Source organism: Monopterus albus, unplaced genomic scaffold, assembly GCF_001952655.1.
Source record: "Monopterus albus unplaced genomic scaffold, M_albus_1.0 scaffold350.1, whole genome shotgun sequence".
NCBI classification, from domain to species: Eukaryota; Metazoa; Chordata; class Actinopteri; order Synbranchiformes; family Synbranchidae; genus Monopterus; species Monopterus albus.
The window spans coordinates 220,830-233,538 of record NW_018128230.1 but is presented as its reverse complement, the minus strand read 5'-3'; the positions used below and the strand labels follow the sequence as shown (position 1 = coordinate 233,538).

General features: G+C 46.3%; 1 protein-coding gene across 1 annotated transcript in view; it reads left to right on the top strand.

Moving 5' to 3' along the window:
* The first annotated feature begins 770 nt into the window (after nt 1-770).
* The window catches only part of LOC109974845 (anion exchange protein 2-like), a 17,705-nt gene continuing 5,766 nt past the window's right edge, over nt 771-12,709 (top strand). Inside the window, 13 exon segments of the mRNA XM_020625266.1 lie at nt 771-905; nt 1,122-1,493; nt 2,797-2,907; nt 3,207-3,360; nt 4,333-4,537; nt 4,629-4,747; nt 6,959-7,107; nt 9,771-9,951; nt 10,649-10,784; nt 10,913-11,060; nt 11,948-12,050; nt 12,171-12,355; nt 12,496-12,680. Coding sequence (XP_020480922.1) covers nt 2,854-2,907; nt 3,207-3,360; nt 4,333-4,537; nt 4,629-4,747; nt 6,959-7,107; nt 9,771-9,951; nt 10,649-10,784; nt 10,913-11,060; nt 11,948-12,050; nt 12,171-12,355; nt 12,496-12,680 — 1,619 coding nt within the window. The 5' untranslated portion in view covers nt 771-905; nt 1,122-1,493; nt 2,797-2,853.

The window sequence follows — 12,709 nt, the reverse complement described above, 5'->3', positions numbered from 1 at the left end:
GAAAAACTTTTACCTGCCTATATGCAGAGTGATGGCGCAGCCAGGTGAGTGTCTGTAGCCAGGTGAGAGGTGGCACAGCCAGGTCAGTGTCTGTGTAGCCATGTGAGAGGTGGGCAGGCAGATGAATGTCTGTGCAGCCAGGTGAGAGGTGACGCAGCCAGGTGAGAAGTGGAGCAGCCAGCTGAGTGTCTGTGTAGCCAGGTGAGTGTTTGTGTAGTCAGGTGAGAGATGGAGCAGCGAGGTGAGAGGTGGCGCAGCCAGATGAATGTCTGTGCAGCCAGGTGAGTGTTTGTGTAGCCAGGTGAGAGGTGGCGCAGCCAGGTGAGTGTCTGTGCAGAGGATGAGCACCAGTGATGTCAGCAGTCCACACCAACAGCCTCTCTGCAGCTGTGCACATGCATGTGTGGACAGCCAAGGGGTGGGACTAAAGTTGACTGACCCTTGGTTGCCATGGTGACCTTCAGTTCTGTAGAGAGTTGGACCTTTTCTCTTTCTGTCATCCTCCCCTCTCCACCTCCTCTGATTCCTCTCATTCTTCTATTCCTCCCTTGTTCTCCCCCATTTCCCCCATTTTCCCCTTGTCTTTCCCATCCTCCTCTGTCTTCTCCCTTTTCTCCCTGTTCTTCCGTTGTGCTCTCCCTGTTCTCCCCCCATTTCCCCCGTCCTCCTCCTTCCCTCTATTCTTCCTGCTGGTTTCAGTCTTTGCATTATAATTTCTCCCTTTCAGTGCTGCAAGGGCGCTGAGGTAGGCTCCAGCTCGCTTCCTGTTTCACACACTGTGACACTCCGACTGAACTCAGACCATGTTTACACGGAGCTGTTCAATCTGAACATGCATCTTTTAACCACCTCAGCAGACGGAAGGTCTTCCTGATATTCAGCGATTCCACAAAACCTGCTTCATGGTCGGTGTTTTTCTGATGTTTGTGCTTTAGGCTGAACCTGTGTGGTTGCACCTGCACTTCTTTTTTTGAGCAAAACTTTGATATATCATCATCTGTTAAGTTGATATGTTGTGATCAGTCAGTGTCTTATTCGCACATCCAGCAGTTACAGTGCAACCTGACCATGTGTGTCCCTTGATGAGCCTCAGCCCAGTGCTCCCTCTCTGTTCGCTCTAGGTTTGGTCTCCACCACCTGCTCTGGCTCTGGATCTGCTAAATGCTGCGCTGTGTTCCCCAGCTGGTCTCTGACTGGGTCTGTGTGCTGTTTGCTGCCAACAGGTCGTGGACAACGGCTGTTTACAGCAGCGTCTCTGAGAACAGGCTGAGAGTTGGACGTAACTTGTGGCATAAACTGTTGTCACTGGGTGAATGTCAGTACTCTGGTGTTTTAGAAAAGAGTGACTAGTCATGGTTTATGCTGATTCCGTCAGCTCAGGATCACAGCACAGATCAACTTCACTGTTCGGTCATTTATCAACTGAAAGAGGATGAAGAAGAAAAGAGTTTGCTGTTTTTGCTGTTTTTCTGCAGTTCATCATGTTTAGCCCGGTGAGTTTGGACGTAGCTCACTCTGTGTCCTGATTACTGTGAACACAGAAATGATCAGTTCTCTACTGACAAAGTCATGACTCCGTGAAAGACATTCTCCTGGTAACACTTCATCCCCGTTTCTGGTCTTTATGCTAAGCTAAGCTAGCAGTTTGATATATTCCAATCCATCTGCTTTTGTTAGAATTCACCAAAAACCTGAATTCTTCCTTTAATGTAATGTAAGAGGGCCTGAGATTCAAGGTATAAATTAAATCTTGAAATGTTTTGGCCTCTAAAACTGTAGAGACAATCTTTTTATTGACGTGTCAAAAATCTCTCCATCATACAACAAGAGAACTGGGCAGGATGGAGAACAATGGTGTCCTTAAGGTGGAGTGGTGGAGAAGGTGTGGTTAACCTGTTCAGCTCTGGAAGCTGCAGAGCTGGTGTCTCACCTCATGTTCAGTCTGACAGAAACTCTCTCTTCACACCAGTCTGTCTCTACCTGTCTGTCTCCACCAGTATGTCTCCACCCGTCTGTCTCCACCAGTCTGTCTCTACCTGTCTGTCTCCACCAGTATGTCTCCACCCGTCTGTCTCCACCAGTCTGTCTCTGCCTGCCTGTCTCTACCCGTCTGTCTCCACCCGTCTGTCTCTATCTGTCTGTCTCTACCAGTCTGTCTCCACCCGTCTGTCTCTACCAGTCTGTCTCTACCCATCTGTATCCACCAGTCTGTCTCTACCCGTCTGTCTCCACCAGTCTGTCTCTACCTGTCTGTCTCCACCAGTCTGTCTTTACCTGCCTGTCTCTACCCATCTGTCTCTACCCGTCTGTCTCCACCAGTCTGTCCCTACCCATCTGTATCCACCTGTCTGGAAATATTCTTCTCCACCAGTCTGTCACACCTGATCTGCTGAGTCAGCCTCTCTGGACCTGGTGTCATTCAAATCCAGTCTGATCATCACAGCTGTCAGTCTGACCTCTGGCCTTTCACCTCGACCGACACTCATCTGTGAACTGCATTAATTAACCCTTCATTTCCCCTGAAAACCCACAACACCTGAAGCTGGATCAGCCACAGATCCTTCATTTAATCAAACAGGTGACCCTTAATTTATCAGCTACGGGGCAAGTTCAGCAGTTTACCCCGCATTTAAGGTGAATGAAGAGATAAATGGGTGGGTTATAATATATTATAGGTTAACTCCACTCCTGCCAAAACAAATGGTTCATCTGTGAAGGTAGAAACTTGGGTTTCATGTCTCATTTTGGATCCTGTGATGCACATGTTCTGTGAATCTACTGTGTTCTGACCTTCAGCCTCCAGGTTCTGCTGCTTAACTCATCTGCTGATCTCCTCTGACCTCTCAAGGAGCCATGAGCCATCACCTGAACTCTGTGGGTCCTGGTGACGCCTTCGGTCTGTCTGCAGTGAGTCTCAAGCCAATCAGTAATCTGTAATCATTCCAATATTTCTGCTAACCCCCTCAGTGTGAGGGCGTGATGGTGCTATGGCTATGAACCAGGTGAGCAGCAAACAGAGCTGGTTACTGCAGTTGACTAAATTGCTGCTTACATGTTAATGCATCAGTTAAATTTTTCCTTGTACTTGAGCAGAGGATGTGAGTTGTTCTTCCCCCTGACAGATACAGGCTGTGAAACTGTGTCTAGCCCAATCACTGTGAATGTTTGTCAGATGTGATGTGGACGCTTTGTCTCTCCTCCTGCAGTCGCTGACTCCTCCTCCTCCATGTTGCTACCGTGATGAGGAAGAGGAGGACCTGAACAAGGTGTTTGACGTTCAGTGTTTTCAGCAAATTCTTCATCCTGCAACTCGCAGTCCACCAGAGAAACACCAAGTCTACGATGAGCAGGATTTTGAAGGTGAGATGCCAAAACCCACTAGGTTCATCTCAAGGAGGTTCAAGGGTCTTTGTCCAGGTTCATCTTGAAGAGTTTGCTAGATTTGTTAAGAGTTCCAAGGGGTGGGTGGTCCTGGAGATCTTTAGAAAAAAGTTTTAAGGTTATTGAGAAGGTTTGGGTTAGTCAGGACCGACTACGAGTACTGTTTAGGGTGCTCCAGGGTACCAGAGGTACATTAAAAATCACAGGGACATTTAAGGTGCAAGAAGTTTTAGATTGAGGTCAAACATCTTCATCAGGTTGTAAAGTTTCCTGCAGTGGTGCTGCAGTTCTGTCAACTCTTTTGAGTCTGTGCAGCAGCAGTTCCCTCTAAAAAGGTTTCTGAACTTCTGTAGTCTTGTTTAAAGTTCTACAGGGTTGTAGGAGCATCTGAGAATGTTCTACAGGTCCTTGAGGAAGTTGCAGGTGGGCTGAGAAGGTGGTGGTGGTTGGGGGGGTTAAAGAGGTTCTTGTCTCTTTAAAGAGATTTGAGACTATTTGATTTAGCCCAAGAATCTTTAGGAGGTTTGGGAAGGGTTTTCCAGTTGTCCTGGAGAAACACGTTTTTCCGGATGTTCCTGCTGTTCCTGGAGTTATTGTGGGAGTTTAAGGGGTCCATAACAAGGATCTAGGAGATTCAGAGAAGCCGAGGATGACTGACAAGCTTCTAGGAATCCTGAATAAAATTACAGTATTTTAATCCTCAGTAGTTCCTGGGAATGAGTCTCCACATTCAACCAGGGAGATTCTTAATAAGGTTCAAGTGGTTTTTCAAGAACTTTCATACATTCTCATAGTGCATCCAGGTTCTATGAGGAGGTTCTGGTGGTTATAATTGAAGATTACAGGGCCTTTGGAGAAGATCAAGATGGAACAGATCCTTTAACCAGGGGTTCAAAAGTGTCCTCTTGGAATTTATCTTAATACTAATGAATCATTATTTTCCTGTGGCAGACCACCGCTGCTCTTCTGTCCACGTCCATCACCCTCTGTCCAAACCTGGAGCCAACAGCAGGAGGAAGAGGACCAATGAGGGGAGGCAAGGCTTCGTCCCCAGCACTGCAAGCACCATAGAAGAAGACCAGGAGGAAGAGGAGGGTGAGGAAGGATCTCCCACTCCAGCTGAAGAAGAGGAGGGAAGAACGACCTCCTCCTCCAGGTGAGGACCACACAACATCCCCTCTGAACCTTTAAAAGTGTTTTTCCACATCTTAGTCTTAGTTTTAACTTGCAACCCCTCCCCCTCATAGTGACCCACCCACCATCCCGACCAATCACAATGGCTTCCCACCTGGTGACATCATAACAAGTGTTGCCGCAGACGACGAGGCTGAAGCATTGACGTCTTTTGACCTGGACGGCATCAAGAGTCAGTAAACAGCTTGAAAGTACAAAACCTTTAATATAACATCACGTCTTTCACAGTTTGCTCCAGTTTTACTGCAGTAAACCTATAGACAGTATTACAGTATATTATAGTAGTTTAATGTACACTGGTATAGCTTCCCACTGAACAGCAGCTTTACACATACAGGTTTACCTTTGAGTCACCTTTACACCTCAGAACTGACCTGGTGTCAACACGACGGCGGTGGAAACACACCAGCGCACATTTTAATGAACATCTCGGACATTTCTTTCAAACAGTTTGAACAGCAGAGTGGAGCCTACACTTCCCAGTACAGCCAGGAAGGTGGTGGAAATGTTTATAACTGAGGTTGTAGTGGGCGCTGCTTACATTCACAGGTGTTTCTAATGTTTTGCTCTGAATATGAAGCGGTCAGATTATTAGACACACATTTCAGTGTAACGTCAATGGGTCCACTTTGCTCCAGACTGAAATCTTACCAGATGGTTCAGACTCTCCCTCAGGGTGAACCGTTCCTCTAGTGCCACCATCAGGTCAACAGACCACATGAATCACAGATGCATGGGAATGTAATTCTGTGGAGAGGGGACTGGGGCCCCGGGGCGCTGGGTGGACCCGGGCGTCATGTTGACTCGGACTTGTGTTCAGGACAAACTGAAGAATTGTTTCAACATGAAAGACTTTTCTGTTGGCGTTCATCATGTGGCCCCAAGCTGCTGCTGACCTGAACACAATGCTGCCGTCCTACAGCCCTGGCCTACTGCTTCTGTCTATTGTCACTGTGGTGCTGTGTGTGTGTGCGGTCCTGGTCCTGGTTGTGCAGGACTCAGTCAGTCTCTCAGATGAACATGAAGTCGGTCTCTGCTCTGGTCGTGATCACATATGTCAACAGTTTGTTGCTGGACAGACTGAAGGCTGGTCTCAGTGAGTACTCACCTGTTTCTACTCTATTTTACCTGAAGTCACCTGCGTTGTCTGGCGTTACTTTGGCAGGAACTCTGAGGAGGAGACGTAGACCTGCCGCTTAAAGTCCCTCCATTCCCTCTTTGTCTTAGATGTTTGAGCTTCACTGGGCAGAGAGATGGCACATGTAGGCAAATTGAATACTCAAGTGTAAGTACTTGTCTAAAATAGTACTCCACTACAAGTGCAAGTACCTCTTCTCTTTGCTCAAGCTGAAGTACCAAGTGCATGTTCTAACATTTGGATTAAGTAGAAAAGTACTCCACAGTCTGGACCTCAGTCTGACCAAGTTACTGATGAAAAGACCTGCGTGTCAAACAGCTGTGTGTTTTAAAACACATGAATATGCACGTCTTGGCCAGATTAGTGGCACAGTGCCTTTTAAATAATGTTTCGATAGTACATTTAATTAATGCACAGATTCTGCATCAAAACAGAAGGTGACGGGAAGGAGGTCTTCCTGTTTGCTATACACCAGCAGTGGGGGAAGTGCTCAGGTCCTTGACTGAAGTAAAAGTAGAAATACCACAGTGTAAGTACAGTATGCAGTAGGTGTACTTTCTGTAAAACTGCAGAAAGACACTGTTTTTAAATTCTTACGTCAGGACGTGTACCCGTGCGCTGTTTACCCAAACCAGTAAACCCATCAGTGACCACACTGTTGCACTAGCTGACATCTTCCCCATCGCCATGAACACACACTGGGCTTTATTCTGTTACCCAGATTAAACAGCATCCTTTAATAACACACTGGATCATCAGTATTTAGTTTACATTTGCAGGAAAATAATCTAACATCTCCAGTCTTTGATTCACTGTAGTCCCTTTAACTCTGACCGCAGGCAGAGGGCACGGTCAGCTGACCCTCACTGCTCAAACGTGATTGGCAGTTTGTAGTGAATGCTTCTGGCTAAATTAGAAATGATGTGAAAACTCTTGTTTCCGAGGAAATCACATTTTTCCAGAAACCTGACGCTCAGCTGCAGATTACTGCAGAGTGCAAACATCGGTGTGAGTGTGTTCAAGATGATTAGATAATCCAGAGTTTGCATCTCCTATTACTGATTCTTCTCTGGGCTGTTCACTCAAGCCTGAAACTAAGTTAGACTGCAGAAAGTTCCCACGAGACCACAGGGCTTCTGCTCAAGGTAAGAAGGAGGGAACGCAAAGAACGAAGCCAAGACAAAAGAAGGACGGAATATGTTGTTAGTTGCAGACAGCTTTTAACCTGTGACTCCACCCCCTCAGGTCACCGACTGGATGACGTTCCAGCAGTCCGACGTCACCTGGTGAGGCGGAGCTCCAGAGGACCGATTGTGCACATCACCAAAGATCAGCTCAGCAGCCGGACACAGTCACACCCCCATCACCTCCAGCGGGACCAAACGCCTCATGAGGTCAGAGGGCAGAGACCGGGCTTCATTTATAATGTTTGATGATCAGACATAAACTGACACTTTAACTCATTTCAACCACACAAACTGACACCTGATCAACTGCTTTCAGCAGCGCTGGAAAGTAACTTAGTGCATTACCTCCAGTTCTGCATTTACAGTCTACAGCTGTCTGTGTTATTCCCCATAAACCCTGTCCAGAGACCAGCAGTACCAGTGAATCAGTGAACGTGGTGTCTTCACTGTAATATGTGTGACCCTGGTCCAGCTCATTGCTCTGTACCGTAGACCTTCACTGCTGTCCACCAGCCATTAGACCCCCTCCCCCCGCTATTCACCCCCCCCCCCCAAGTGAGACGCACCGCTGCACTGGATGGCAGGTTTCCTCCTCAGGAAACATGGGAGGCTGTCTGTTTCCACAAGTTTACCTGCCTACAGACAGGTGGAGTGAGACAGGTGGATTCAGGTATAGGGAGGTGAAGTCAGAGCTCAGTTCCAGGTGACTCATTCTCCTCTGGTCTTCAGGATGATCCGTTTGGACTTGAAGAGTCGACAAAGAAAGGTACAGGCTGATTTATCCTGGGTTAGTCCTGGTCTCACCTGGTCTGTTTTGCCTGTTTGTCCTGGTTTAACTAAATCAAGTTAGTCTGAGTTTGGATGTGACAAACCAGTTTTCAGTTTTGTGACAATGATGAGGTTTTTTGTGGTAGTTTTTATTTAATGGAGGTAGGAGAATTTTCTCAGCCCCTCAAGAACATTTAATTCTTCAGTTTATCAGAAACGCTCAAAATGAAATCACTAAATTTTGAGAAATGTGATTTTCACTGAACAAGAAGGACATGAAAAACTACAATTTGTATTTAGTAACTGCAGCTGTCAGGTAAATGTCCTGCAGTAAAAGTACAAGATTTACCCCTGAGATGTAGTAGAAGTATGAAATAGCATAAAATGGAACTATTTAAGTAAAGTATGTCAAAGTTGCATTTAAGTGCAGTACTTGAGTACTGGTTTCTAGCCGGAAAACGTATTTAGCTCGATCAGGTTCCACCTGGACTTTCTGATGAAGTGTAGCCCAGTTCGTCCTGAAGTGGAGCCGGAGTCCATTTTCACAGGAGTTGCTTTGACACTGTGCGGGACCCAGTTCACTGTGGCAACAAATTATGACCCTGACAGTTTGTAGATGTGCAGCAACAACACAGACACAGTGCCAGTTCATTAGTTATTAGGAGCAGCTGTCAGTGCCTGTTTGGTTCCTCTGTGCCTGTTCTTACTTTAGCATTGCTGTTTCCACTGCAGAGGAAACTCACTGGAAACTTAAAACTGATGAACTGTTAAAACGTTTCATGTTCCAGTTTCTCCACAGTGAGAATTTGCCGCTTTTCCTTCTTAAAGTCCAGCTCACTGTATCATTTTCAGTTCTGACTGCTGCTCGCTCGGTCAGTTGGTGTCCTGCTGGTCCCTCACTCCTGCCCCAGGCAGGATGTGTGGTTTTTTCCTTTTTCTAATGAAGTGTAAAAGCATTCATTCCTCATCGAAATGTTTCTGCTATCTCAGCAACATCGCTGGGCAAAATTCAGCCACTGATTGATTTGAATTAATGAGTTTATGTAAATGTGAGGAGCTGCTGCATCGTGAGTCATAGTCATGATCACATTCACATAACAACCACTGTGGACAACTATAAGGTTAATGAAGCAACACTGCAGCACAAACACAACAATGCAACACACACAGACATCACATTCCTGCCGGTTTGCAGCACAATATCCTGACTGGAATGTAAAAGCTGTACTGGGCAGGACTGACAGCGGTGAAACCAGGCGACACTTCGGCCTGTGCCAGTGATGAGTGAACAGTACAGAGGAGGGTTTTGTATCGCGTCTGTTGGCACAAAGAAGAATAACATCTGAATTCTTTTGTAACAGCAGGGGGTTTGTGTCAGCCTGGTTTGATTCTTACACATGGTTTAGCCTGGTCTACTTTAGTCTGGTTCTTGGTTTACCTTGTGTGGACTTGCCTTCTGGATTAACACATAGGAAATGTGCATGCGTGCTGCAGGGGCCCGCACCGCGGTACCAAAATGATGCATTGTCCTGTAGAGATTTGGTTGGAGCTGGGTGGTTGTGCAACACAATAACACACTGCAGCTGCCTTATTCAGAACTGTAGAATATTATTCCCCCTATTGGACTTCCATCCTCAGTTGAGTCCCCATAATGTAACCGTAGGGACACACATTAAAGTACATTCATCCTGTGAAATACAGTAAGCATGTATGTGTACTTGATATGGGGCCTCGCCTCCAATCAGGAACAAAAACAGGTCTCCATAAACCGTCACATGTTAGGGTTAAGAGATGGTTTTAGGCAGGTTTAGTTAAAGTACATGTTAGGGTTTGGATAAGAGTCTCTAGAAAATGAATGTAAGTCAATACAATGTCCTCACAGTAAACACAGGTGTGGTGACATTGTGGGGATGTACACTGTACAAGACGTACACTGACATTACCAGGACAAAGCACAGGTCCCCACAAGGTGAACCGTCCTGTTTTAATTTCACCTGCCTGGTTATAGGCAGGTGAAATTTAGATTAGGGCTGGGGGTACAGATGTTGTGTTAAGTGTACAGGTTACGGTCATTCAAATGAGACAGACAAGTTTTTCTGCAGGTGTTTGTGGAGCTGAACGAGCTGGTGATCGACAGGAACCAGGAGCTGCAGTGGAGGGAAACTGCTCGATGGATCAAGTTTGAGGAGGAGGTGGAGGAAGAGACGGAGCGCTGGGGAAGGCCTCACATCGCCTCCCTCTCCTTCCGCTCCCTACTGGAGCTCCGGAAAACCATCTCCCATGGTGAGGAGGAGGAGCAGGGTGAGGTGGAGATGTACTGCTGCCATCCAGTGGAAAAACACTGACACTGCATATGAACATATTGCTGCTGAAAGGCTTCAGGACTTTCCCTTAGTTTCCACATGAATATAAAATATTTAACAAATCCATGGTTTTGCTTTGCTTTAGGCTCTGAAATATTTTCAGCCACTAATTATTAATATTTTAATTTCATTCTCATTCACTCTTCAGATATTTGATGGGTTTATTTGGACAAATTAATGGAAACATTCATGGACTGGAACATATAAAGGGATTTTAAAGGGTAAATTGGCAAAAAACATGGCAGTTACTCCTTCATTTGTAAGGACTTTATATTTTCAACTTAAGTGCAAATTCAGGGGCTCACTGCTAATCCGAGGACTGCCCTACTTGTCTTATTTCATGGGAGCTGCAGTTTTGTCTGTGCTCACACAGTAAATGTTGTTTTAACTTTGACAAAATCACAAAAGGTTTACATTTCCTACAGCCTGCGCTGTGGTGGACAATGACTTGAGTGAGAACATGGAAAGGTAGCCTCAGGAACACGCTCCTGTTTTCCGTAACGACAGAAAGAAATGCTGACTGCGAGACCCCAGGCAAACACAGGCTAGCCCAGACGTGACGTCATGACTTCTGCTCTCGATGATGTCATAGTGATGTCATGTGGTTGTGTTTCCAGGGGCGGTGCTCCTGGATCTGAAGCAGAGGACTCTGCCCGGGATCGCCCAGCAGGTGGTGGAGCAGATGGTGATCTCAGATCAGATCAAAGCTGAAGACCGAGCCAACGTCCTCAGAGCCCTGTTGCTCCGACACAGGTTTATGCCAAACCATATCTGTCTTTCAGTCCAGCTGTGCATCCTTACATCCATGTATTATCCTTCCAATGGGTCTTCCACCCACTGCTTTTATTTTTTCATAAACACATCCTATATCATTTCATCAGTCACCCCAGTGATGAGAAAGATCACAGTTTGTTCAGCAAGAACATCTCTGCAGCCAACATAGCCACCCTGATGGATAGACACAACAGCCAATCAGAGCCCTGCAACAACACGGCCAATCACAGAGAGGCTGATGGAGAGAAGGACAAGGTAAAAAGAGGGAGAGGAGCAGTCCACAGATAAGAGCTGTTCTCCTGCTGTAGGAGAACAGCTAGTCAGAGGGGGATATGACAACAAGGGAAGCTGTCATTAGCACATTAGTTTCCTTACTGAGTGATGTGACTTATAGTGTTGTCATGATTTCTGTTTCTTGTGTTTTGATGCCACTGTAACAACTATTTTAAACTTCCAGTTAGCGCTGGGTATCGAACCTTGAAACTTTTATGGCATCGATCGAATTACTTCAATACCACCGAGTATCGAAAAATGCTTTTCTACATTTTTATTTATTGATGTTAATGTAAACTGAACTTAAGGTTGTGGTAAATAACTTTACCTTTTAAGTTATGAAACTGCTTTGAGTGCACAGAAATGCCAAAGGAATTGGAAAGTAACATAATAAGTGGGCTTATACTTGTATAGCGCTTTCACACTACTTCTGTTGCTCACTTATTATTAAAACTAATGAGCTGTACCAAAATGTGTAATGTATGTGCATTTTTTTGTTAAAGTTGATCTTATAAAACTGGTATAAAAAAAGTATCATTTAGGAACCGGTATCCAAGTAAAGGTATCAGTATCAAAACCTTTGGAGTGATACCTAGACCTGCTTCTAGTGCATTAACTGTGAAGGCTACCAGGTGTAAACAATCCCTGAACACTGTTTCAGCCTTGGCAGTGACCGGGGGAGGTTCTAGCCAACCGGTGTTCTGTTGAGTTCTGCACAGACCCACAAGCAAACTGACTGCAAAACTCAACAAGGCAGCAGAATTCATCAGAACACTGGCACAACTACATAAAGACTTGTAATTCATCCTCACTCCTTGTTCTACCTAAGAGCGCCTGAAGAACAGGTTAGGATTTATGACTCTGTTTAGCCCTGTGTCCAGAGAGAAGCCCTCTGTCACTCCAGATGCAAACATGGGGTGAAGTTGATGGAGAAGATCCCAGAGAGAGCCGAGGCCACCGTCGTCCTCGTAGGTACGCATCACTTATGGTGTGCTATGTACATGACATAAAAACATCACCTCCTTCATTCGTGTGTGGACCTATAGAGCAGCAGGCTCAGTGGGTTCACTGCGTCCCTCTGCTGTGCTGCAGGCAGTGTGGGCTTCCTGGACCAGCCTTCCATGGCATTTGTGCGGCTGCAGGAGGCCGTCCTGCTAGAGTCTGTCCTGGAGGTTCCTGTCCCTGTGAGGTTCCTCTTCCTCCTGCTGGGCCCACCCACTGCCAATCTCGACTACCACCAGATTGGACGCTCCATCTCTACACTCATGTCAGACAAGGTGAGTGCCTGCAGAGTTAACTCATTTTCTTGGATGTGACCACCAGTGTACTCATCACTCAGTATTCTGAAACTGCTCTGCTGCTGTGAACCCATGTAATGTTGTTGGGTAATGAATTCCACCTCCGTCTGCTCCCGCAGCACTTCCACGAGGCGGCGTATCAGGCTGACGACCGTCAGGACCTGCTGACGGCCATAAACCACTTCTTGGACTGCAGTGTTGTCCTCCCACCCTCAGAGGTTGGTGGGGAGGAGCTGCTGCACTCGGTCAGTCGTTTCCAGCAAGAAATCCTCCGAAAGAGAGAGGAGGAGCAGAGCGGCAAACTGCAGGAGAAACAGACCAGCCTTCAGCAGG